The sequence below is a fragment of the Aphelocoma coerulescens genome, assembly GCF_041296385.1.
Source record: "Aphelocoma coerulescens isolate FSJ_1873_10779 chromosome W unlocalized genomic scaffold, UR_Acoe_1.0 ChrW_unloc_scaf_1, whole genome shotgun sequence".
Taxonomy (NCBI): domain Eukaryota; kingdom Metazoa; phylum Chordata; class Aves; order Passeriformes; family Corvidae; genus Aphelocoma; species Aphelocoma coerulescens.
The window spans coordinates 17,666,000-17,693,260 of NW_027184080.1; the positions used below are offsets into that span (position 1 = coordinate 17,666,000).

The 27,261-nt window shown below is 42.7% G+C and overlaps 1 protein-coding gene across 1 annotated transcript in view; it reads right to left on the reverse strand.

Moving 5' to 3' along the window:
• The window catches only part of LOC138102765 (F-BAR domain only protein 2-like), a 257,438-nt gene that overhangs the window by 34,001 nt on the left and 196,176 nt on the right, over positions 1-27,261 (reverse strand). Inside the window, exons 11-15 of the mRNA XM_069000522.1 lie at positions 13,978-14,002; positions 7,160-7,214; positions 2,200-2,378; positions 1,134-1,145; positions 704-728 (exon numbers count right to left, since the gene is read on the reverse strand). Coding sequence (XP_068856623.1) covers positions 704-728; positions 1,134-1,145; positions 2,200-2,378; positions 7,160-7,214; positions 13,978-14,002 — 296 coding nt within the window. The remainder of the gene's footprint in view (positions 1-703; positions 729-1,133; positions 1,146-2,199; positions 2,379-7,159; positions 7,215-13,977; positions 14,003-27,261) is intronic.

Genomic DNA, 27,261 nt, shown 5'->3' on the forward strand with positions numbered 1-27,261 from the left:
ATTATCACCACTCTAAAATAAAAATCTTTCAGCTTCATTGTTTATATTATCTCTGATAGTATAAAATCAGATGCTCCTGAAATACCTTCTAAAAGGAGAGGACTAAACAGAGCAATGCATTTCAGGAAGAAGTGCTGGTCACTTGAAATTTCTTCCTTAAATTATACTGTTTACATCAATATTATTCTTCAGGAAACCTGGCTTGGTTTCCCACTGAGAAAAACACTAGAGACTAATGCTCTTCCCTCTATCTCCATGGCCATATTTTGTGAATGATACTAAACATGTGCAGATGGAAGGGTTTTAACAACCTACACAAGAGTCATTTCTATGGATACTCCCCCATACACACTTTGGCTCTTGGACTTGTTTGTCATCACTGTCACAGACAGACTCATCTGTTTCCCAGAACAAGGAACAGATGAGTATACAAAAAAAAAAAAAAAAAAGAAGCGGTCTTTGGTGGGCTTCTACTAGCTGCTTTGAAATTTTGACCAAATAACTTATTTTGTCCATTGAATTTATTGTGAGTAGTGCAAAAGCAAATATCATGAAGGTACCTAGAACTGACAAGAGAATTTTTTTTTTTACTTAAAATAGAAATAGTTTATAAGTTTATTTCTTCAATATTAAAAAAAAATATTTTCATGCCATGTTAAAAAAATGAATGTAAATAGACTAAAAGTTAAATATTCACACTTACTAGATGCATTTCGATTAGTTTGTGCCTGAAACAGAAAAGAATACATTCTTTTACTAACTGTCGAATAAAACACTTAATAGTCCCAAGGTTCTTATTTCCACTCAATTTTCCATGTTATTTTGCTTTGAATGCCAGGCAGACCATTTTGGAGCTTGCAGAAGACCAGAACACGAGCCAGGACAGAGCAACTAGTGCATACCCACCACACACAGAAAAGGCAGGAATGAAGACCAAAGAGCTGACAAAGGCAACAGTATGACTAAACCCTTTGACAGGCTGGGCCAGTAAAATTAAACAGCTTTTATATCACATAGTATGCCTGAAAGGTAAGCATAGAAACATTCCTAAGGTTTTCCCAATAACTTTCTCACATATTACACTTACTTGGTTTTAATCTAAAAATGTGAATAAAAAGCCATTCTGTACTTACAGAACTGTGTTTCTGCTTTCAAAATGTGGGGGGAAAAAGACAAAAATACTTATTAATATTTTAATATTAATAATATTTTCCTTAAAATTAGAGCCATCTATATTGTGATGTGAATACTGTACTAGCATATTTTAATACTATTTATTTGCAATATCATCCCACAGTATAAAGGATCATTCTGTGGTTTGACAGAATACATACAATAAAGCTGCACTGTAAAAGTTATATGTATCCGCATTATATGATCTGGTTTTAAGGTTTGTATATTACTGAATATGAATTAGTTGATGCCATGAAGATTTTTGCCTTTTCTTTTATACCCCTGTTATACCTTTTTACAACTTCTGTATTCCTAGTGCTTTTTGCCTACATTCTTGGACTTGTTTGTTAAGCTAAGAGACTAAACATTTTAGAAGCTTCGTAGTTAGAGATCAGTGTGCCCCAGACCCCAAGGTCCTCTCCAGAACACATTCTGTAAACCAAGATAGAACCATCCAGGGGAAGGTTCCTTGGGGAGGGGGGGCTCACTTGAGCCTCTCATTGGGGAATCTTTGATAGATATGCTAATTAGTAAAACCTATAATGTTATACCCAATGTTGGGGAGGGGGAACAGAGAGACACAGAGATAGACTCGGCGGGGTGCATCTTGATGCATATGACCTGGACGTGTGCACCTAAGGATCCTTAAAATAAACACCAAGGTAAAATCCCTTTTCCCCTTCTAACCGTGTATGACTTGATTTTAAGACCAGGAAAAGGCATCAAGTAAACTATTTTAAAAGCCATGCTCAGCTAACTCCATATGTATTTCAATGTCTTGTGGTGGCAACAGCAGAAGGACAAGGACTAAGCACTCCCAAGACTCAAAGTAAAGTTAAAATCTGAGAAGGGGGAATTACTTAGCATCAAATAGCAATAAAGTGTATCAAAGATGACCTAGTGCACAAGAAAAAAAATCATTGAACTTGAATCTAGAATAAATTCTGAACAGTAAAATATATGTAACACTAAAGATTCCTTACCACTTTTCTTCTCATTAAAAATACAAGGAACAAAATTACTTACAGATATTGCTGGAGAAAGAGTGATGTTCCCTATAGATACTTTTAATTCATCCAAGGAAGGCATGGTATATTGAGAGCTATTATTTGATTGGATGGGTTTTATTTCTACATGGAACCTCCTGGGTTCATCATCTTCAGAGTCAGAATCACTGGATGAATAGAAATGGTTCTTTTTGGTATGTTTTTCTCAGTTAAGGTAGAAATACTTCAAATTCACCTCTCTACTGTGTTTCACAATTACTCTCTAAAAAATGGTCATATTAAGTAAACGCCACAGATAAACAATGCTGCCTAAGCTCTTTGTGCACTTATACAGACACATCAATTATATCCACTGTTCAAAATACACAACTCAGAGTTCAAATTTAGTTTTTACATTCCATTCATCTTCATGACGGTATTCTGTTATCCAAGACACAATATTATCTAACTGAATGACTATATATTTGAAAGTATCAAGATAAATGATTCTACAGTAGCAACACTTCTGTATATTAAATTTATGATTTCCAAGATTCAATGAAGGATCCTAACGCATACATGAAAAATGTATGCATTGTAGAAATCCTTTTAAACCAAGTGAGGAAAAATCCTAGTCTTTCTAATTAGCAATGAAATGTCCATCTGTCCTTGTTACAGAGAGAAGGGCAGTTTAGTGCTGTGTGGGTGTGACCAAGCTGTTATTCCTCACCATCTACGTCATCACTGGGGGCTTGGTTTCGGCAGGAAAAGCCGGGGCATATAACCAGAAGTGCTCCATCTTGCTTTTCTCACTCCAGAGGAGGGACCGTCAGCATCAAACCTGCAGATCCCATCCTCTGTGGCCTGCCAGTCCCCCCATCCGTTCTGCCAGGACACTTTTGCAGGACGTGGTGCTGAGGAGAGGCGTCAGCGCCGCTCCCAGTTCTGGTGCTGAAGGGACAGCTCAGAGGCGCAGCTGAGCCTAGTGGGGCAGGGGCAGCGCGGAGACGGCACCCCAGCATGTCCATTTTCCCCCTCACAGCACGACGGAGAGTTAGAGGTGGTAGCGCAAGCAACTGTGCAGGACTGAACTCAGTGGAGCAGCTGCACAACCCCTACTTGGACAACCTAGCTTCCGGGGGGTTTCTTTTTCCTTTTTTTTTTTTTGCTGTTTTCAGGCCGGGGGAAAGGAAACGTTAGCTGGGGGAGCTCCCCCGCCATCTTTCCTTTGTTTCCCGGTGTCCATGTGGCACAGCGCGCAGGAACGGCTGCCACAATGCCTTTGTCTGGGGAAACCACATGGATGCATAGTACAGGGAGAGTCCACCATCCTGCTTATCTGTTCCAGGTGGTCAATACCTTTTTGTGGGTAAAACACCTTGTCTTTTTTGTGTACTTTCACTATTAATAATGTTGTTATTGTGCGTGTCTTTTTCTATTGCTTTGTGCTTTTAGTAAATCATTATTTCAACCCATAATCTCTCTTTTTGTCCCTCCCTTACCAGAAGGGGTGGGGGTAGGGGAGTGGCTTATTTGGAATTTAATTCCCTGCTGGTGTTATAACCAGCACGCCATGGTACTTGTACCAAGCATAACAGTAGAGGAAACAGCAGCCACCATTACTTGTCCTTTTTTGCAGAGGCACTGAAAATTTTGTAACAAAGGATGCCAGTTACACAGAAGGATGCACGGTAAACTAAACCACATCAGTCACTTAAAGCACTGTCATCCTTGCAAAAAAAGGAATCGGAATGACAACTCAGCCCTCAAAATAAGCAAAATATACAGATGAATTTAGCCTTGGTTCTTTATATGGACAGCAACTGCACTCAACAAAAGCTCTGAAAGGCCTCTGCTAAGTCTTAAAAGATGCAGCTGTTTTGACAAGAAACAAGTTGAAATTTTTCCTCTGCTGAAAGAGAAGTATCTTGCCACCCAGTGGAAGCATACATATTCTATACTTCACTTCTGTTATTTTTACTTGAAAATATGCCATCCATTTTAATGAAATCTCTTGAAAATACTCCCTGACAAAGATTAAACCCCTGAACCCTAAAGACATTCCAAATCCAATTCAACTGAAAGAAACCCTGAGATGTCATGAATAAGAAGTCAAATGGCTTCATCTTACAGGCTATCTGCCGCACAAAATGGATCACAACTGGAAAAGCAAATTTTAAAAGACAAGTGATTTTTCATTTTACCAAAGGATTTCTTGCCTTGAAAGCTATCATCGAGTTTCAATATTAATTTCCTAGAGATCGGGTGGCTCTTGTAAGGTGGCATGAGCTGGCCACTGAGGTATTAAGTCTATTAAACAGTTACTGACAAAAATCAATTTAGACCTGAATGCCATGAACTAAAAAGTCAGTCAGCAATTTTTGGGATGAGTGTTTTTCCAACATTTAAGACTGGCCTTATTAAGACTCACTGCCATTATGGTAAAATAATGTCCTCCAACAAATCATCTCAAGAGTTCCCATCAAAAGAATAAATATCCACTCTTGGAGGCTGTCTTGGGGTGACCTTATGATGTGTATCCCATATCGCTGCCTATGCCCAGAAATTAATTCTATGCCTTTCTATGCCTTTCTATGCCTCTAAACTGAGCCTGAGAGGGGGAAGAAAAAAAACTGAGCAAAACTTGCTCAAAGCAGTTTGCAGCTTGTTCAAGGTCACATAAAGATAGCAGGTTTTTTTTCCCCAGCTGCGGCAGGGGAGCGAGGAAGCACCCGGCTTGCGGCTTTCCAGTCTGCTTTTGGCCAGTTTTTCCAGTTTTCTTGTTCTCCGGAGAGAGACTGAGAGTTGAACTTTTTCCTTCTCTGGAATTTTGGATTTTCTCCCTTTTCTACTGGACTGCTTGATTGCTTTCAACCTCAGAGCACATCGGGAGGACTTTCCACTGGGCACAGAGGGCCTGGCCCCGGCCCAAACCCCAGCCCCGAGGAAACCAAAGAGAGGACTCTAACACTTTCCCAGATTTTTTCTCTACAGCGAGAGAGTTTATTATTTAGCATTATTTTCCTTTCCCATGTGTTTGTTAGATAAATAGTTTTATCTCCTTCACTTTCCTTTGAGGAAAATATTTTTTTTTTTCCCGAACCTGGTGGGGGAGGGGTGGTTGTGACTTCTCTCAGAGGATATATTTCTAAATTTGGCCAAACCGGAACAGAGGCTAAGGCAGGAAAAGAAGAAGGAAACTGATGACTTTGTGAATCTCTTCAAGATTTTCAGAAGCTGAAGTGCTACCTGGCTGACAGGAATTGCAAACCACTGAGCTTTTTCACTGGATCTATGTCCTTTTCTATTCCTTCATGACAAAAAGGATACTGAATAAAAGGATATCCAGGTGAATCGCTTAAAAAGCATGACTCTTATTCACTCCTGCCTCCATTTCATAAAAAACGTAAAACATTAAATAATGCACCCCTCCAGAACTGGATAATAGTCTTTTGCTTTTATACCAGTTATGCAAATAAGAGATAACATGAATTATTTTTATCAGTACAGGAACCTCCACTGGAGGCAACAGAGGCATATTTTGCAAAGGCGATGAGAACAGAGAAGCTATGATGATGGAGTGGCCCACTTTAAGGTGCTCTCAACTGGTTAAAAGTTTTCACAATTTAAAGTATTGCAAAGTGTACATTTTTTCCGGTTTGGCCAAATTTAGAAATATATCCTCTGAGAGAAGGCACAACCACCCCTCCCCCACCAGGTTGGGGGAAAAAAAATTTCCTTGAAGGAAAGTGAAGGAGATAAAACTATTTATTTAACAAACACACGGGAAAAGGAAAATAATGCTAAATAATAAAATCTCTCGCTGTGGAGAAAAACCTGGGAAAGTGTTAGAGTCCTCCCTTTGGTCTCCTCGGAGCTGGGGCTTGGCCCAGGGCCAGGCCCTCTGCACTAGGTGGAAAGTCCTCCTGATGTGTTCTAATATTGTAGCAGTCCAGTGGAAAAGGGAGAAAATCCAAAATTCCAGGGAAGGGGAAAAAAAATTCAACTCTCAGTCTTTCTTCGGAGAAAAAGAAGCTGAACCACTGTCCAAAAGCTGACTGGGAAAAAACAGCAAGCCGGGTGCCTCCTCCCTCCCCTGCTGCAGCTGGGAAAATGAAATTGCTATCTCTGTGTGACCTTGAACAAGCTGCAAACTGCTTTGAAAAAGTTTTGCTCAGTTTTTTCCTTCCCCCTCTCAGGCTCATTTTAGAAGCATAGAAAGGCACAAAAATTAATTTCTGGGCATAGGCAGCGATATGGGATACACATCATAAGGTCACCCCAAGACAACATTTAACTTTTATTTTATCTGTAGTCCCCTGAAAAATCAGTGAATACGCTTGCAAAAATTAGCTACCTTGCTAACATATTAGGTTTGCTTAGATCTTCAACAGTTCTTCCTAGCTCTTAAGTAGAGCTTCCCTCTGTTTCTGATGGAAGAAAAAAAAGAGGAAATCCATTAAAAAGAAAGACTCATAACAAAATCTGTTTTATCATTAAAAATGCAATAAAAGCTATAAGCACCAATTAGAAACAGCATGATACTTCATTAATTAACAGAAATTCTATTTCTAGACTTCTGGGCCTTCCAATCTTTTTAACAGTGTTATTAAAAGGTGGGAAAGGCACAGATATGCAACAAAAATCTATTCAGTATGCTTAAAAGATTTAACAAGCTGTACTTTACACACTCTCTGAAAGCTTTTAATGGAAAAAGATCTGCATGGTTACCTTAAAGTTTTTGTTGTGGATTTTTTTACCGTCAGACAAAATTTCTTCTCTTAAAGTTCCTCAGACATTTGATTTAACCTTTAACATTTACACACATAAAATCTAAACTAGACAAAATTTTGTGCATTTTGCAAACACTTAAGACTACAAGCTTGCAGCATAAGCATGTAATTCATCTTCCTTTACTTAACACTTTAATGAGTACTTCCCCTCCCCAGATAATTGTAATACCAGGAAATAGCTTGGCACAATAATAGCAAAAAGGATATCCTGTGATGCTTCTGGTTTAATGCTGTATCCTTCATCATCTACATCAGGAATGTTCTAAAAAAAAACCCAACAAAAATGATGGTATTGAGAAATAACTTAAAATATATGCTGTTCTTACATCAATCTGAATTTTATATCATTGACAAATCAAAATTTGATTATAACACCCCATGAAAATCACTTTTATGCATTAATAATTATTACCATTCTCTCAGGTTATGCTCTATAGTTTAGAAGTAGTGTGACAGATGTCTCAGGAACACAATGCAACAAAACAATCTCCAAATTTCCTATGAAAACTGGCAAGTTTTAATGCATCTGCTTTTACTGGTATTCTATGAAAAAGGCCAGAAATCAACAGATGCATTTTAACTTTACAAATGAGTGTTAAATAAGCCTACAATACTCTTAGCCCCAAATATTTTCCCTATTTCTACTTCTAATTCTTTCAGCTAAGCCACTAAGGCTCTGATGGTGCAGGAGCATAACCTTTTCTAAATACTAGTCAGTACTTTAATAAGTGAATAAAAACATTCCAGGTTATATAGGTTGCAACTTCCTCTCTCCCCCTTGAAAAGACAGCAAGCCTGTAGTGTTGCTTTAGCAAATATCCACATTAATTAAAAGGCATGGATGAACCTTTAAATACAGGTGCTCAAAATCAGGTTCCAAAGTTTTTGTTTGTGCATCTCCAGCACTGTCCTGGATTTTTAAAGCTAATAAGCACCTGGGAACTTCAAACTAGTTCAGTTTTTCAGTTCTTGTAGGCAATTAAATATTAACTGAAGAGAATTATGTTTAAAATAATTTTGAATTCTTAGCTAAGCACATAGTTTGATAAAAATGCTTTGGGACAGAAAGAAACAAGTCTCTAATATGATCATCTAAATTTCAAAAATTTGCAAAACCCTACACTTTTGTATATTTTATATATAAAGGGGTATACTTGGATTCACATATATACTTTTCCCATTCAAAATAGAAAAATAAAATCCCACTCATGACTTTGCATGCATAGTTAGTCTATATGAACTGCTGAGATGCTACAGTAAGTTTATTATAAAAAACCCCTCAGATGTCTTCAAATTTCTCTAGTTATACATTTCTTATAAAAATGGCAAAGGGTAGAAGAAACACTTAATGTACCTTTGTAATGATAACAAAAAACTGTCATATACAAGTAAAATAATACTTTAAAATCTTATTTAACAAGTTAAATAGTAATTTCAAAATATTATTTTCAATATTTTGAACAGTTGGACAGTTCTGCTTCCTGAAAAATTAAAATTTTATTTGCTAATCTGCATTTTGTAACAGCAGTAGAAGACAGCCCTTCAGGTGAGATACATAATCACAAATCTCATATTAATGAAGGCATATACATCTCCTTGACTAATTCTTACTCCCTTCTTCACACTCTTACAAAGACAGAACTATATGTTATATGGTGGATCACAGTGCATCTTTTAAGTACCAGGCACACAATACAGATAAGACCTGATTTGCCTATGTATTGGGTTTGCATGGCCTGGTTTTGGTAGTGGGGGGGGGCGACAGGGGTGGCTTCTGTGAGGAGCTGCTAGAAGCTTCTTTGGTGTCCAGCAGAGCCAACCCCTGGTAGCTCCCAAGACGGATGTGCCACTGATCAAGGCTGGGCCAGTCAGAAATGGTGGTAACGCCTCTGTGATAACATATTTAAGAAGAAAGAAAAAAAATTATTGCACAGTTGTAATTCCAGCCAGAGAAGAGCAGAGTGAGAACATGTGAGAGGAACAACTGTGCAGATGCCAAGGTCAGTGAAGAAGGAGGGGGAGGAGGTGCTCCAGGCACCGGAGCTGGGATTCCTCTGCATCCTGTGGTGAAGACCATGGTGAAGCAGGCTGTCCTCCTGCAGCCCATGGAGGTCCATAGGGGATGCAGAGATCCACCTGCAGCCCGGGGAGGAGGCCCACGCCAGAGCAGGTGGATGCCTGAGAGGAGGCTGTGACCCTGTGGGAGCCCTGTGGAGAGAGGACCCCTTGCTGGAGCAGCCTGTCCTTGAAGGACTGCGCCCTGTGGAAGAGTGACCCATGCTGCAGCAGTTTGGGGAGGACTGTTGCCCATGGGATGGACTCGTTGCAGCAGTTTGCAAAGAGCTGTTGTTAGTGAGATGGACTCATGATGGAGAAGTTCACAGAGAACTGTCTCCCATGGGAGGGACCCCATGGTGCAGCAGTGTTGGGGTTCCTCCCCTGCCATGTAGCCCTGAGGGGAGGCACGGGGTTTCCCTGCCCCTGCTCAGCCTCGTTCCCCATTGGTTGGTTTGTGTTCCCCTGCGCGGGCAAAGCAGCTCGGGCCCCGACTGTAAGAGTCCCTCAGCAGAGCCCGGCCATGCGGCTGGGGAAATAAACATCTCTGAAACATCTAGCAAGAATCCGTCCGTATATATTTGTTTCTTTTCCACGGGACTCCTGGTTTGATATAGGCGTGTTGCAGTATCCCCGCTGCAACATATGGTGGAAGATTGCGAGCAGAACGATCCCCGTGACTGATTTGTGTGAGTAAACCCTGGAAACTTTGGATTCCTCTTCTTGGTTTTGTTTTGCTATTGCATATCTGGACTATGGAAGAATCGTGGGAAATGGGGCTCTCTGAGCCACAGAAAAAAATGTATCTAGAAGTAAAAGGGATCCTTGAACAACAAAACAAAAAAGTATTGGAACCGGGAGATCTTGAACACTTTTTTATCTGGCTTTTCAAAGAGTTCCCCTATATTTCTCGAGACTTACTTTTTGATATCAAACCTCCTGGATATTCTCAGGAGTGTTTCTGGAACGAGATCTGTGATAAGCTAAGGGATGGACTAGCAATAGAAGCTCTCCGTGGATCCTTTATAATCAGTGACGCTCTTCAGGAGCATCTGTATGATCCCATTACCCCTAAAGCAGAAGATCATACTTCTCCCGTGGCCGAGACCGCGTGGCGGCCACCCCAGGAGTGTATGACTGCAGCTGTGCCAGCGGAGGTGCCTGCGCTGGATGCGCCCGGCCCCCTCGGGAGCGCGCGCCTTACTGCGGACCCCATCCCTGTCTCGGGGTCCCCGGCTACGCGGCCGCGAGTGAGGGAGCGATGCCGCAGGCGCCATGGGTGCCGTGGGCCACGAGCAGCCAGGAAGCGGAGGTCAGCGTGGAAGCCCGCTCTGTGCATACGGCTCAGAGAGCCCTATGCAGGGAGAAGCGGCGGTTTCCACAGTGACACGAGAAGCTGTGCAGTGCAGCGCCGAGCCGAAACGGGGCCGCTCTCAAAGCAGCGTGGAGTTTGCGGAGCGGAGCCGTGCAGAGCCCAGACAGGCGCTGGAGCGGGGCCGTGCAGAGAGCGCAGAGCGGCCGCGGCGCGGGGGCCTGACCGAGACGTCGGAGTCGGCGAGGCGGCGGCCACGCGGGACCGGCAGCCACGACAGACACGCAAGCACGTGATAGGAGACGTTCTAGCAACGAAAGTCACAGGAACTGTGAAATGGTACAATGTGAAAAACAACTATGGATTTATAACACGAGATGATACAGGGGAAGATTTATTCATCCATAGAACTGCCATTAAAAGGAATAACCCTAAAAATTACCTGCAAAGTGTAGGAGATGGGGAAGTTGTTCAATTTGATATAGTGCAAGGAAAGAAGGGTTTACAAGCAGCGAATGTTACTGGGCCTGGAGGTATTCCCGTCAAAGGCAGCCGTTATGCACAAAATTATAAACAATATCCATTCCAGCAATTTCCCTACCCACAGCCTAATTTCCCCTTTTACCCTATACCCAATATGAACCCTTTCCTAAGTTTACCCTATCCCCAGTTTATTCCCAATCCGTTTTTTCATCCATGGTTTCCCTCACAAACCCCTGCCTTTGCCAATTGTTTCCCCTACAATTCCTCTCCGATGCCGATGGGGGGATGAAAAGGGGGAGGAAAGAAATTAAACCCTCTCCTGCCTCAGTTTCCCCACAGGCATGTCCAGAGAGTTCTGTCTCCCTTCTGTCAGCCCTGAGATGTTCCACAGAATTTGTTTGGACATTTAAAGACTCAGGAGGGTGGCTTGTTTTGTTTTGAAACTGTTCTTGTTATGTTTATCCAGTTGTCTTCATTCTCCTTTTATTAAAATAAAACGGGTGAGATGTTGGGGTCCCTCCCCCGCCATGGAGCCCTGAGGGAGGCACGGGGTTTCCCTGCCCCTGCTCAGCCTCGTTCCCCATTGGTTGGTTTGTGTTCCCCTGCGCGGGCAAAGCAGCTCGGGCCCCGACTGTAAGAGTCCCTCAGCAGAGCCCGGCCATGCGGCTGGGGAAATAAACATCTCTGAAACATCTAGCAAGAATCCGTCCGTATGTATATATTTCTTTTCCACGGGACTCCTGGTTTGATATAGGCGTGTTGCAGTATCCCCGCTGTAACACAGCAGGGGAAGGACTCCTCTCCCTGAGCAGCGGGAGAAGCCACAGGTGATGAATTGACCATAACCCGCACTCCTTGTCTCCCTGTGCCATTGGTGGGAGGAGGTAGAGCTGGGAAGGAGGGAGGGGGGGGGAAGGTGTTTTTAAGGTTTTATTTTACTTTTCATTATTCTGCTGTGTTTTTGTTAGTAATAAATTCAATTCATATCTCTAATTAAAGCCTGTTTTGCTTGTGACAGTATTTGATGAGTGACCTCTCCCAGTCCTTATCTCAACCCATGAACCCTTCATTATATTTTCTCTCCCCTGTCTGGCTATGGAGGGGAGCGATAGAGCAGCTTTGGTGGGTGCCTGGCATCTAGTCAGCATCAACTCACTACAGCCTACCACGCTGAATGGAGAAAACCTCCACAATCTTCTTGTATATACATGTAATTTTGAACTTCAACACAGAGGAAGATGAGATGATCTTTGCAAATTTTGGGTTTCTGTAAGTAGTTATTAATATGATTTGGGATGAAGGTCTAGCCCCCTACCCAAGTGTTATTTGTAGTATTTGCAGTAAAAATAAGCTCAATATGGATGTGACTTGAACTCTAGAAGTCACTGGAAAGGTAGACTTCCTCCAAAGGTTTCACATTCTCTGACATTCTATCAAGCAATTAAACATATAACAATAAGCCCTGCAGTTTTCCCTATGTTTGCAGATGTAAAACAAAACATTATTGATTAAGTTATTATATAGTTTTAAATATACATAAAATCTGTAGGGTTTATAACTCTGAATTAGTATGTTCTAAAAAATTTCTGGGGTGAATAATTTTTTAAAGAAATAAAACATAAGGACATAAACAAAGTAAAACTGCCTATACAATAAGCATGAGGACTGAACATTTTATTCCTAAAACTTATTTTTAGAGTTTCAGTCAATACTTTGACTCAGTTTCCTTGCTCTGTTCCATCTGGCATCCAAAAAGCAATGGAAGAAACCACACCATAACCATGCTATATTAATATTGAAAAATGAAACAGAATGGAAATCTTAAATTAAAAGACAAGAAAAATAAAAAACATTTGAAATGGGACCTTCAAGAATAGGATTTTCTAGAGGATCTAGGTCTTTTTTCAACCATATATAAATTACATCTAGACAGAACAATTAATTTATCATATGGTGTGCCTCATGCAGTCAGAAAGAATGTTAGACACATTTACAGTTGAATTTGTTGAATTTTTTTTTTAAATGAAGAGACCAAAATAAGCAAGGAAGAAAATAAACACCGCACATCAAACCCAGGTATGTTTCACTCCAATGACTCAACCTGAACAGTCAAAAGACACTATTTCTGTGAAAAAAACTGATAATGTTAGGGATGATCCTAAAGTTACTTTATTTTAAACATACCTAATGAATGTGCTCTAAGTCAAGATGACTTTGTATAGGATAAAATAACTGTCTCAAATGATGCTTATAAGGCTGTTCACGCACATAGAGTACTATTATGTGGCAAAACTTAGTTTTCCTTATTTAGAAGAATGGAAACCAAGTTTCTCAAAATGAGTTTTACTATTAGGTAGTAAAACTCCCAGATATTAAATGCAAAGAAAAATATCCACAAAACAGGTAAGCTTGTAAACTTAAATTATTTAATATAATTAACATCTAATTAAATGAACTGAAAACCAAATCAGTCCACAAAAGGTCACATAAATAATTCTGTAAATGCTTCCCTACTATAGCTATAGGGAGCTACAATCTCCATTACCTATAATTCAAGACAACATACATGTTTAATTAAAAAGAAAATGCTCAGTTAAGGAAATAAAAAATCATTAACACAGCAATTTCATTTGCAACTGTCACTTATTTGAATTTAATAAATAAAATTCTAAGACTCATCATAGATCAAACTGAGAGCAATGAAAAACAGACCATGAATAAAGTGCACTGAGATACTGCATTTAAAGCCATATTTTAAAATGTATATTCCTACACACTATTGCCAGCAATCACACAGAACCCTATTATTAGAAGGGTTCTCCAAAGAGACAGTTGTAAGCACAGGAACATGATGATGCAAAGCTGGGTTCTCTGAAACTTTTTCTTACTTAAAATCGATCAGTCAATCAATTTAAGCTATTATTTTGCAAAACAAAGAAGCAACTAATTACAGAAAAAACACCTTGTTTAAAACTTAAGATTGTTAAGTAATATAAATGTATTACTGATGCATATTTGTATATACTGCTAAAGACTATGTTTTGAACAAAATAAACACTTCAACTATGCTATCAAAATATTAAATCCTCTGTCCTGTATATAAGTCAAGTTAAAACAGATTTTAGTGCTTGACAATGTTACCATATGCATTCGTGTTGGAAATAAGTCTACTTACAACTGAGTCTGTATCTGGACACACCCTATAAAAAAAACAAACAAAAAACAATTATAAAATGCACAAATTATTTCAGTCATACAGCTCTTGTAACTTCCTTTAATAATCTCAGGTCATTTGAAATATTGCATTTACCTTTCAAACTCTGGCAAAATTTTTGTTAACACAGATTCATAGAATCACAGAATGATTTGGGTTGGAAGGGACTTTAAAAATCATCTAGTTCCAACCCCCGTCCCATGGGCAGGGACAAGTTTCATAAGACCAGGTTGTTCAGAGCCCCATCCAACCTGGCCTTGAACATTTCCAGGGATGGGGCAGCCACAACTTCTCTGGGCAACCTGTGTCAGTGTCTCACCACCTTCCCAGTAAAGAATTTCTTCCTAATATTCAATCAAAACCTACCCTTTTTCAGTTTGAAGCCATTCCTCCTTGTCCTGTCACTATCTGCACTTGGAAAAAGTCCCTCTCCCTCCTTTTTATAAGCTCCCATCAAGTACTGAAAGGCTGCAATTAGGTCACCCTGAAGCCTTCTCCAGGCTGAACAATCCCACCACTCTCAGCCTTTCCTCATAGGAGAGGTGACCCATTCCTCTAATCATATTGGTGACCTCCTCTGGGCTTTCTTCAACAGGTCCACGTCCTTCCTGTGCTGGGAACACCAGAGCTGGATGCAGCACTCCAGGTGGGGTCTCAGGAGAGCAGAGGGGCAGAATCCCCTCCCTCGACCTGCTGGTCATGCTGTTTTGGATGTAGCCCAGGATATGATTGCCTTTCTGGGCTGCAAGTGCACATTGTGGGCTCATGTCCAGCTTCTCATCCACCAGCTCCCCCAAGTCCTTCTCGGCAGGGCTGCTCTTGATCTGTTCATCCACCAGCCTGTACTGATACCAGGAGTTTTTGACCCAGGTGTAGCACCTTGCACTTGGCTGGTTAAATCTCATGATGTTCCCACATTCAACTTAATGACATTTAAATAAAAGAAGCTGAAAGTTTATGCTAAAAACACTGCAGAAGAAAAATTAATAGTAAATGCTGAAAAACACAAATCACATCATATTGGAAAACAAATAATCAAGGGAAGTCCATAGTATCACACTTTATTTTGGATAAATATACTTCAAAAGTCTGGTTTCTAGGGATGATGTGCATAATAAATAAATCACCAATCCTAATGAAATAGTCCACATCCAATTACAAAACATTTTGGACAATAAACAATTCTTAAATGTGACATTTAAGTAAAACCTTATAAAATGAAGGCCTTGTTGCCTTTATAAAATTATGGCTCAGGCCTGTTACTTCGGCTAGAGAAGGATTGTGAGAAAAGTCTGTGATAAGAAAAACAATTAGTTTTTACCCATGAGAATGTAGTATCAACAGAAGCATGAAAGTTAAACAATAGGAGAAAACCAGCAACATATCCGCACCTGTTATTTTTCTGAATGCTTGAATGCTTATGCTATAGGTAGCCAATGGTAGTACGTTGTAGTTAATAATAGCCAATGAGTCTATTGTAGTAGCTTAACATGAATGATAACATACAAAAGGTGTATAAAAGAGGCTGATTTGTTTAATAAATGGCTTTTTGCCCTTTGTCCGAGGCACTGTCCGTGTGTGTCGTGACCACCCCAACAGCGACACTTAAACTGAGAATGAAATTCCAAGAGAAGATCTGAATCCCTCTGAAAATAGTCCTAATTGCTTTGAGTTTGCCAAGCACAGTTGCAGTCAAGCACCAGAAGATGCTGGAAAAAATAATAGAATACTCTCTTTGAAAACACTTAAATTTTTTTTTCAGCAGAAAGGCAGTGAGTGCAAGCACATTATTCAGAAGTGTTATATTTTTCTGCTATAATTTGAATTTAAGCAGTAATATTTTAAAACATTAATGATGTTGAATCTCTCTCACTGATGTATGCAAAAAGCAGAAGCAATTACATTTATAGTATGTGGAAATGCTTGAGTAGAATACAGGTTCTCTCTAATCTGCACCCTGACAAATAAAGCCATAAGTCCCAGTGTAACTGAACAGCAGTGTTTTTATACAGTCACATTGAACATCTTAAATGTGTACTTATTAAAAAATAAGAGAAAGAAAAAATCAAATTTGTAGCAAACAATCATTTTTTCTGAAAGGTCAAATGGGTTAAATGTGAAAACTATGGTGTCTTTTAAAACATATATGAAAACTTGCTAACATGGAAACATTAATACGAAATTCAGTACAGCGTGTTAAGAAATTGACAGTGAGATGAAGCATCTTGTCTCCTCTGAACAGCCCCACACAAAAGAGAACCCATGACAGTGCAACCAAGTTTCTAATTGATTTATGTCTTATCTTCCTCTGCTGGCTAAACTGAATTCACAGCAATAGAAACAGCTATTTTACAAGCTATTTTACAGAACAAACAGACAACATATTAGATTTCTCTCAAAAAGTATAACAGATGTTGACATCTGCTTTTAAAAAGCATCTGTACTCAGACAAGATGGCCTGAAGTCCATAAAAGTTAAGAAATATGAAAGATGAGAGGCAAGCTACAATCAAACCAATTCAATTCATAATGAAGATTTTCAAAATTAGTGAGCAAATGCATCTCAAAAAGTAATGACAGATCTAGTATCATTCAAATGACTGACAGCACCTCACATGAACTGTTCTCAAGATACAAAGCAAATCTCAATAGATGTTGGGGTCCCCCCCCCCTGCCATGTAGCCCTGAGGGGAGGCACGGGGTTTCCCTGCCCCTGCTCAGCCTCGTTCCCCATTGGTTGGTTTGTGTTCCCCTGCGCGGGCAAAGCAGCTCGGGCCCCGACTGTAAGAGTCCCTCAGCAGAGCCCGGCCATGCGGCTGGGGAAATAAACATCTCTGAAACATCTAGCAAGAATCCGTCCGTATATATTTGTTTCTTTTCCACGGGACTCCTGGTTTGATATATGCGTGTTGCAGTATCCCCGCTGCAACATATGGTGGAAGATTGCGAGCAGAACGATCCCCGTGACTGATTTGTGTGAGTAAACCCTGGAAACTTTGGATTCCTCTTCTTGGTTTTGTTTTGCTATTGCATATCTGGACTATGGAAGAATCGTGGGAAATGGGGCTCTCTGAGCCACAGAAAAAAATGTATCTAGAAGTAAAAGGGATCCTTGAACAACAAAACAAAAAAGTATTGGAACCGGGAGATCTTGAACACTTTTTTATCTGGCTTTTCAAAGAGTTCCCCTATATTTCTCGAGACTTACTTTTTGATATCAAACCTCCTGGATATTCTCAGGAGTGTTTCTGGAACGAGATCTGTGATAAGCTAAGGGATGGACTAGCGATAGAAGCTCTCCGTGGATCCTTTATAATCAGTGACGCTCTTCAGGAGCATCTGTATGATCCCATTACCCCTAAAGCAGAAGATCATACTTCTCCCGTGGCCGAGACCGCGTGGCGGCCACCCCAGGAGTGTATGACTGCAGCTGTGCCAGCGGAGGTGCCTGCGCTGGATGCGCCCGGCCCCCTCGGGAGCGCGCGCCTTACTGCGGACCCCATCCCTGTCTCGGGGTCCCCGGCTACGCGGCCGCGAGTGAGGGAGCGATGCCGCAGGCGCCATGGGTGCCGTGGGCCACGAGCAGCCAGGAAGCGGAGGTCAGCGTGGAAGCCCGCTCTGTGCATACGGCTCAGAGAGCCCTATGCAGGGAGAAGCGGCGGTTTCCACAGCGACACGAGAAGCTGTGCAGTGCAGCGCCGAGCCGAAACGGGGCCGCTCTCAAAGCAGCGTGGAGTTTGCGGAGCGGAGCCATGCAGAGCCCAGACAGGCGCTGGAGCGGGGCCGTGCAGAGAGCGCAGAGCGGCCGCGGCGCGGGGGCCTGACCGAGACGTCGGAGTCGGCGAGGCGGCGGCCACGCGGGACCGGCAGCCACGACAGACACGCAAGCACGTGATAGGAGACGTTCTAGCAACGAAAGTCACAGGAACTGTGAAATGGTACAATGTGAAAAACAACTATGGATTTATAACACGAGATGATACAGGGGAAGATTTATTCATCCATAGAACTGCCATTAAAAGGAATAACCCTAAAAATTACCTGCAAAGTGTAGGAGATGGGGAAGTTGTTCAATTTGATATAGTGCAAGGAAAGAAGGGTTTACAAGCAGCGAATGTTACTGGGCCTGGAGGTATTCCCGTCAAAGGCAGCCGTTATGCACAAAATTATAAACAATATCCATTCCAGCAATTTCCCTACCCACAGCCTAATTTCCCCTTTTACCCTATACCCAATATGAACCCTTTCCTAAGTTTACCCTATCCCCAGTTTATTCCCAATCCGTTTTTTCATCCATGGTTTCCCTCACAAACCCCTGCCTTTGCCAATTGTTTCCCCAAAAATCCCTTTCCGATGCCGATGGGGGGATGAAAAGGGGGAGGAAAGAAATTAAACCCTCTCCTGCCTCAGTTTCCCCACAGGCATGTCCAGAGAGTTCTGTCTCCCTTCTGTCAGCCCTGAGATGTTCCACAGAATTTGTTTGGACATTTAAAGACTCAGGAGGGTGGCTTGTTTTGTTTTGAAACTGTTCTTGTTATGTTTATCCAATTGTCTTCATTCTCCTTTTATTAAAATAAAACGGGTGAGATGTTGGGGTCCCTCCCCCGCGCCATGGAGCCCTGAGGGGAGGCACGGGGTTTCCCTGCCCCTGCTCAGCCTCGTTCCCCATTGGTTGGTTTGTGTTCCCCTGCGCGGGCAAAGCAGCTCGGGCCCCGACTGTAAGAGTCCCTCAGCAGAGCCCGGCCATGCGGCTGGGGAAATAAACATCTCTGAAACATCTAGCAAGAATCCGTCCGTATATATTTATTTCTTTTTCACGGGACTCCTGGTTTGATATATGCGTGTTGCAGTATCCCCGCTGCAACACTCAATAGTCTGCAAATGCTAGTGAAGTGGAAAATAGGGATATGAGGTTTTAGATGAAGGTGCTTTTACATTGCTAGATGCATGATCTTTTAAGATTACAAAACTAAGTCATGTTTCTACTATAAGGTAACATATTTCAGCAAATGGGGACTCTATAAGGGAATTTAAGGACTGTAGTTAAAAACTAAAACAACCAAAGCAGTGATTAGAAAAAGAAGTTAAATCCTTGCATGAACCTCTATAGCAATATATAATAGAATACATTGTGTATGGTATTTCCTTGTGTAAAACCATTACTAGAGACAATATCAATATATGTCAACACTTTAAAAACCTGTATTGATAAACTGAAAAGCCTACAAAACATGAGAGTTTTTCTAGGTGTGGAAAGCCTGCTCTACACAAACTAAATAAGCTTACAGTCTAATTTAACAGGAGATTAAGAAAAGACTTGACGTTTATGTGCAGAGAAGTTTCTGATGATACGGAGTTCAATCATGTACAGCTTCTAACAAGATCATCAGCTGAAGATAAAATCAGAAAAAATTTAGGGTAGCAATAAGATTTTTTAAGAAGTCATAAATAATTATCATAATATTTTACTTAAGCACATAATGAATTCTCTATTATTCAAAAACCCTACATTAAAATGTGATGTTCTAGCTAAATTAGAAGTTATGGATTAATGCAAGAATCTCTGCAAAAGCCTATGGCATGTGTTACATAGAAGGTCAATACCATGCAGTCATACTTAATTCTTTCTGACCTCAGCATCTATTCATTTTTGCATTCTGTATAAATATAAAAACAAATAATATAATATAATATAAAACAAGTTTCAGTCCAACTTGTTGAAAGCAAGTCAAACAATTTTCCCATTTCAGAGTGACTGCACTGATTTATATTTTCTGATGACATCATGACATGAAAACCAAAATTTCTTCTAGAAAGAGACATCCATATTATCTTTCAACATTAAATAAAGTTTATTTGGGAAAAGACTGCATTTAGAAAAGTATTCAGATCCAATGGACAAGCATATAAAGGTATAAAGGTACAAAGTGTTTCACATAGTATAGAAGCCAGCTTTCAGCCCTCAGTGTCTTTTTCTGTTACAAATCAAGGAAAAACATGATCTCTGAATAAGGATAGCACATTGAATGATACACCTGGGAAGAGCTAATTTGGAACTTCTTGGCCCTTACCGTCTCCAGAAAGCTACTATTAAAAGCCCTGAATCTTTACTGGGGCTAAATTACATTTCATCATCTGCCAAAGAATGAATGGAAGGAGATGCCTGGTTTGCAAGCTGGCTAATAACATGACATTGGATTAGCTTGAGTAATAGCCCATGTGGTAGCAAAATACAATTTCTGTAGGAAAAGAAAAGCTGACAGCTACAGAACTCAATCCTACAACAGTACTTGATGCTATCAAAATCACTACTTTGCAATTAAGTAAATGCAAAAAAACCAAATGGCAAATGATTTAATAAAATTTTTTGTAGCCATTTGATATCGCAACAGTTTTTAATCACAAAAGTGTAGTAAATAGCTTTTCAAAGAGAATGGATTAATTTTAAAAAGGGTACTAAAACTATTTAAAATACTAATATCACCAGATATTTAAAACATTTTAATTGAAACATGCTAAACTAACTCATTATCATCAGAAAAAATAATTCTTTGTAACAGAATAGTATTTTCAGATTACTTTTTTCCCTCTGCGCTGCCAGTTGGCTTTTCTCCAGCGAACCAGCCATCCCCACAGAGCATTAGCTACCATCCACGAGTCAGTGTAGAGATAGAGCCTCGGCGACTTCTCTCATTCAGCAATATCCAAAGCCAGCTGGACGGCTTTAAGCTCTGCAACCTGAGTCAATCCACCTTGTCCCTCGGTAGCTTGTGCAACTCGTCGTATGGCCATACTGCAGCTTTCCACTTCCGGTTAGCGCCTACAATTCGGCAGGAACCACCAGTGAAGAGGGCATAACCTCTTTCAGGCTCCGGTAGCTCATTATATGGTGGGGCTTCTTCAGCATGAGTCACCTGCTCTTCCTCTTCTTCAGAAGATAACCCAAAAGTCTCACCTTCAGGCCAGTTTGTTATAATTTCTAGAATCCCAGGGCGATTTGGGTTTCCAATACGGGCACGCTGTGTGATGAGAGCAATCCATTTGCTCCATGTGGTGTCCGTGGCGTGATGCGTGGAAGGAACCTTTCACTTGAACATCGAACCCAGCACTGGTAGTCAGGGTGCCAGGAGGAGTTGCGCCTCTGTGCCGATTACCTCTGAGGCAGCTTGAACTCCTTCATAGGCGGCCAAGATTTCCTTCTCTGTGGCAGTGCAGTTAGCTTCAGACCCTCTGTAGCTTCAGCTCCAGAATCCCAGTGGTCGACCGTGAGTCTCCCCAGGCACCTTTCTGCCAAAGGCTCCAGGACAGACCATTGTTCCCGGCTGCAGAGTAGAGCACGTTCTTCACCTCTGGTCCTGTCCTGACTGGGCCAAGGGCTACCGCATGAGCGATTTCCTGCTTGATCTGGGCAAAGGCTTGTTGCTATTCAGGGTCCCAATGGAAATCATTCTTCTTGTGTGTAACTGCTACAGTGGGGATACTGTAACACGCCTATATCAAACAAGGAGTCCCATGGAAAAGAAATATATATATAGACGGATTCTTGATAGATGTTTCAGAGATGTTTATTTCCCCAGCCGCATGGCCGGGCTCTGCCGAGGAACTGCTACAGTCATGGGGCCCGAGGGTCCTTGCCCGCGCAGGAAACACAAACCAACCAATGGGGAATGAGGCTGACCAGGGGCAGGGAAACCCCGTGCCTCCCCTCAGGGCTACATGGCGGGGGGAGGAGACCCCGACAGGTAACCAGGTGAAGAGGACTCACGATCTGGCTGAACTCGGGAATGTGCATTCTCCAAAAACCTATGGCACTGTCATAGGTTAGCAAGCATAGTCCCGGAAGGGATGTCCTTGCAAAGGGGTGCTTACAGTTTCCTCTGGGACCTGATAGAACCTATCAGCTGGCCAGTTTGAATATGGACAATTCTTTAAGCCACTTAAAGTTGTGACCGCCTCTGTGATACACACTTAAGAATAGACAAACTCCCCCCCAAGCTCTCTCTCGTTTCCGGAGCTGGGACAGGTGGCTGCCGGCCCCGTGTGGGGGCCAGTGGGCCTGGCCAGGCCCTGCTTGGGCCAGGCCGGGCCGGGCCACGGCCATCCTGGAGTTGATGGACCTGTTCCAGCCATGGAACCCCCCCCCCACTGCCTTGCCATGGGCAGCCGGAGTGGCTTGGCTCTCCCCCCTCTCCACTGCGATAAGAAAAATTCAACATTCCAGCTGCAAAGCTGCAAGGCCGAGGTGAGATTAACCCTTTTATTGCTGTGAAGAGCTGAAAACCTGAGGGAAGAGAGAGAGGAGATGCTTAAAGCTGAAATTCTGTTGTGAAGCTATGATATATCAGAGTATCCCGTTGTAATTTCATGAACATATGGGGGCTGGAGTGTTCAACTCTTAAGCAAAAGCACCTGCGCTGAAATAAACAGATGCTGATGCAGCTGTAATTTCATGAGAAGTTTGGACAGGGAGAGGTGGAAGCGATGAGGACTTTTGCTCCAAACAGGAAACGAGAAAACCTCAGTCCCTAGAGATGGACCAGATGAGGACTTTTGCTCCAAATGGGAAAGGAGAAAATCTCAGTTCCTAGAAATGCTCCCAGAGATAATCCTAACGATGAAGATGAGGAGGACCCTTTGCTCCCAGGGAAGGAGAAGGGCCTCTGTTTTTGTTTCTGAACGGCTCAACCTTAAAATTGTACCCCAAAAAAAAAACTTCAAGAGTGGACCCTCGAAAGCAGTTGCGGGAAAAGCTGCAAGTTGGGGGAAGGGACTCACATCACAAGCAGAGAGACTCCTCTCCCTAAATGGACTGAACAATATTTGGAAGTGGACGGCTGTCTCGTTGTGATACTGTTTTCATAGCATGAGCAAGAAGAGACTTCTCTTTCTAAATGGACTGAACAAGGTTATTATGGAAGTGGTAAACAGACTGAACATCTCAAGTGTTGTCTTTTTACATTGTCAGTGGGAGAAGGGAGGAAGGTGGGGGGAGGAGGAGAGTTCTGAAGGTGGTATAATTTTTTTCTTTTCTTCTTTTAGGTCTGTTAATAAACTTCTTTATATTCTTTCAAGTTTGGTGCCTGCTTTGCGTTTCTCCTAATTCTTATCTCACAGAAGATAAACAGTAATGAGTATTTTGGGCCAAACCACTACACTAATTGGTGTTTCCGCCCGGTTACAAACCCAACTCGCGACAGGCACCTAGGAAAATTGCGTTTCCTTCTTCCTGGTCGGTGGAGACATTGCAGTGATCTTATTGATGACCTCGGTGGGAATCTGACGTTGTCCATCTTGCCACTTTACTCCCAGGAACTGGATCTCTCGGGCAGGTCCCTTGACTTTGCTCCTTTTGATGGCAAAGCCGGCTTCCAGGAGAATCTGGATGATTTTCTCTCCTTTCTCAAATACTTCCTTTGCTGTGTTCCCCCACATGATGATGATGTCGATGTACTGCAGATGTTCTGGAGCCTCACCCTTTTCCAGTGCAGTCTGGATCAGTCCATGGCAAATGGTGGGACTGTGCTTCCACCCCTGGGGCAGTCGGTTCCAGGTGTATTGCACACCCCTCCAGGTGAAAGCAAACTGGGGCCTGCATTCCGCTGCCAAAGGAATGGAGAAGAAGGCATTGCAATGTCAATAGTGGCATACCACTTAGCTGCTTTGGACTCCAGCTCTTACGGAAGTTCCAACATGTGTGGCACAGCAGCGCTCAATGGTGGCGTGACCTCATTCCGGCCACGGTAATCCACCGTCAGTCTCCATTCTCCGCTGGACTTACGCACTGGCCATATAGGGCTGTTGAAAGGTGAACGGGCCTTGCTGACCACCCCTTGGCTCTCCAGTTTACGAATCATCTAATGGACGGGAACCACAGAGTCTCTGTTGGTGCGATATTGCCGACGGTGCACTGTTGCTGTGGCAATTGGCACCTGTTGTTCTGCAACTCTTAGCAGTCCCACGCCAGAGGGGTCATCTGAGAGACAAGGCAATGTACTCAGTTGTCTGATATCTTCCGTCTCCACAGCAGCTATCCCAAAAGCCCAACGATGTCCTTTTGGGTCTTTGAAATATCCATTTCTAAGATAGTCTATGCTGAGGATGCACGGGGCCTCCGGGCCAGTCACAATGGGGGGTTTCTGCCACTCGTTCCCAGTTAAACTCACTTCAGCTTCCAGCACAGTCAGCTGCAGGGATCCTCCTGTCACCCCAGAAATAGAAATTGGTTCTGCTCCCACATACCTTGATGGCATCAGAGTACATTGAGCGCCTGTGTCAACCAAAGCCGTGTGTTTTTGTGGGTCAGATGTGCCAGGCCATCGGACACACAGTCCAAAAGACCCGACTATCCCTTTGCTCTACCTGGCTAGAGGCAGGGCCCCTCTATTCCTGGTCATGGTACACGTTGCTTCCCTTTGGTGAATATGCTCCTGAGGTCCCTTCAAGAGGATTGGTCATATTATCATTCCTATACCATCTGGAATTCTGTGAACGAGATACTGGAGCAGTGTTGACTCTAGATGAGCTTCTTGTGGTAGTTGTCCCTCTTTTTAGTTCATGTACCCGGGCTGCTAAGGAGGACGTGGGTTTTCCATCCCACTTACTCATGTCTTCTTCATGTTCCTGAAGGAAAAACCAGAGATTACCTCATGGGGTGTATCCTCTTTCCCTGGTTGGGGGACGCCGGCTCCTAATGGCAGAGACTCTTGTTGGTTCTGGTGAGATCTGGTAAATCTCTTCCTTAAGTTCCTTTTTCAGTTTCTGATGGCCTTCTTCAATCACGCTCTGGACTTGCTCAGCCAGCCTTGTTTCTACGGACGAGACATGGGTGCGAAACAGGGCTGTGACAGTGTCCTCGTAAATCCTCAGTTTGTTCACCAAGACGCCCACCCTGTCCTCGCCTTCCCTCCATTGCAGCGTTGCCAGGTAACGGCAGTACATTTCTGGTCCAAGGCATGCGAACCTCAACCACATCTGTGACGTGCACTGGACGTCATCCGGGCTCTTAGGAAATCTCTCATCTTCTGAGAAAATTATTTCCAGCACAGCCAATTCCCTCAGGCACCGGATACCTTGTTCCATTGTGCTCCATTTTCCTTGGTGCACCTGGAGGTCTTCTTTACAAAGGTACCTGTCCCTTACACTTGTAAGCAGTCGCCGCCAGAGGCTGAGAGTTTCTTGGGTTCTCCCGATCCCCTGGTCAATGACCACATCCCGGGACAGAGATCCCAGTTGCCTGGCCTCACTTCCGTCCAGAATGGTGTCATTGGCCGCAGCGTCCGAGAAGCGGAGCAGCCAGGTCAGGATGGACTCGTTCATCTGGCGGGTGAATTCCCTCCGCAGGTCACACAGCTCACCCAGGGATAGCGACCGAGTGATGATCTCTGGCTCTGTCTTTTCTGCTGGGTGCGAAGGTCCTGCTGCATCCTCGTCAGTAACTATGCGGACTGATTTGCTTTTTGATTTCTTCTTCTGAACGGGAGCAACTGCAATCGGTTTAGGCTGTTCTGGTTCAGTGACAGCTTGTGTGGAGATGCTTACAGCTCCTTTGGTTTTTTTCTCCTCTGTGACAGTCTGAGTAAAGATGGATGCTGTCACTTTGCTTTTGGTTCCTTTCTTCTTTGCAACAATCTGTGTAGACACAGTGCTTGTTGCTTGGCCCTTTTTTCCCTCTCATCCTGAGGATGCTGTGCCATAGCTCTCATCCTAATCATGGTATACACAGTACAGGTCATAGAGAAAAAAGTGAAAAGAACTGACAAGAAGATTATGCCATCCTTAACATCCACAGGGAACTCAATATTTTCAAAAACTGCTGTGCCCGGTCTGAAAGGCTGGAAAAAAACATTCTTTAATCCTCCCGCCAGGGGCTGGGTATGACTGTTGAGGCCTCAGATGTAGCAGCCTAAAGTAGGACAAGCAGACAAAGTTGATTATATATTCCGAATTATGTTCATTGTCTCGGAGGTTATCATGCAGTAGGCATAATAGACTAATAAAGCAAATTTTATACCATACCCTGGTCTACACAGGAGCATTACAATCAGCAGATAGTTCCCCATGTGAGGAAAAATATAGAGAGCTAGGTACAAGACCCATGTAAGCATGTTGAACATCATAGTGAATAGGTGGCTTCTACAATACAAAATTGTAATTCTGCCTTTTCTCAGCAGCCAGCCCCACCTTGGGTGCCAAAATATGTACTCGTTTGAAAACAAACTAGTGGGAGACACCAAGTCAAAATAACAATTTAATAGGGAAATAAAAGGAGGGGGGAAGAAAAAATAAAGGCGGATAACACTGGGTTAAACGGACCAAGTCAGGATACAACCTAGCACCCTGTTAGTCAGGGTGGTGGCAACAGTCCAGTAGAATGGTAGCTGCAGTCCTCCTGAAGTGGTGATCCTGTAGAAAGAGGGTCTGCTCTTCCTCAGAAGGTCCAGTGGTGGCTATGTAGCTCCTGTCCTCTGGAAATCCAGTGGAAAGGTTTTCTCTGGTGTTCAGAATCTCAGATTATATCCACGATGGGATGCTTGGTTCCTCCCTTTGGGTGGAGCATCTCACAATGGGGTAATGAGTCATGAGGCCAAGTGTTGATTAGGCTCATTAACAGAAGATGGTCCAGAGGGAGTTATCTCTGAGTCATGTGGCAGGACAATGATGGGCCATTAACAGCAAGATAGTCTGGGGGGAGGAGGCAAGGAAACACTGCCGCACCTGATTTCAACAGCTCATGAAGATGGTAATAGAATACACTGCAACCCAGGACAGACATTGTATGGGGTTTCTTTATGGAGTTGTTGATTTTATTAACCCTTCCCATTTTTAAGTGTTTGTTTTGAAATCCCTTAAGCCTTCCCCCTTATTTCAAGGTAATAAAAAAGGGGAAGATATTGGTGTGACCAGCCCACTGCAGGGCTGGGGCAGCGAGATGCCAATCAATCCCAGCCCATCCCCTGGTTGGAGCTTCCCGAAGAGGCAGACTCAGAGGGTGGGTCAATGGGCAGCTCAGAAGCCTAAGCCGCATCCCTGCTGGGCGGTGCCCAGGCACAAGCTGCCTCCCCCGGTTTGCGAAAATTCTTGGTTACTCAGTTGTTCACTGGTTCTTTGTTTTAACTCCTGCCTCTTGGTTTCCTCCAGTGGTTCTTGTTAAATTGTATCCTCCCCCTGGCTTGTAACTCATTGGTTGTTTTCCCCTTTCACCACGGTTTTCAAACTCTCTATAAAACTGAGGACAAGCCTCGGGGAA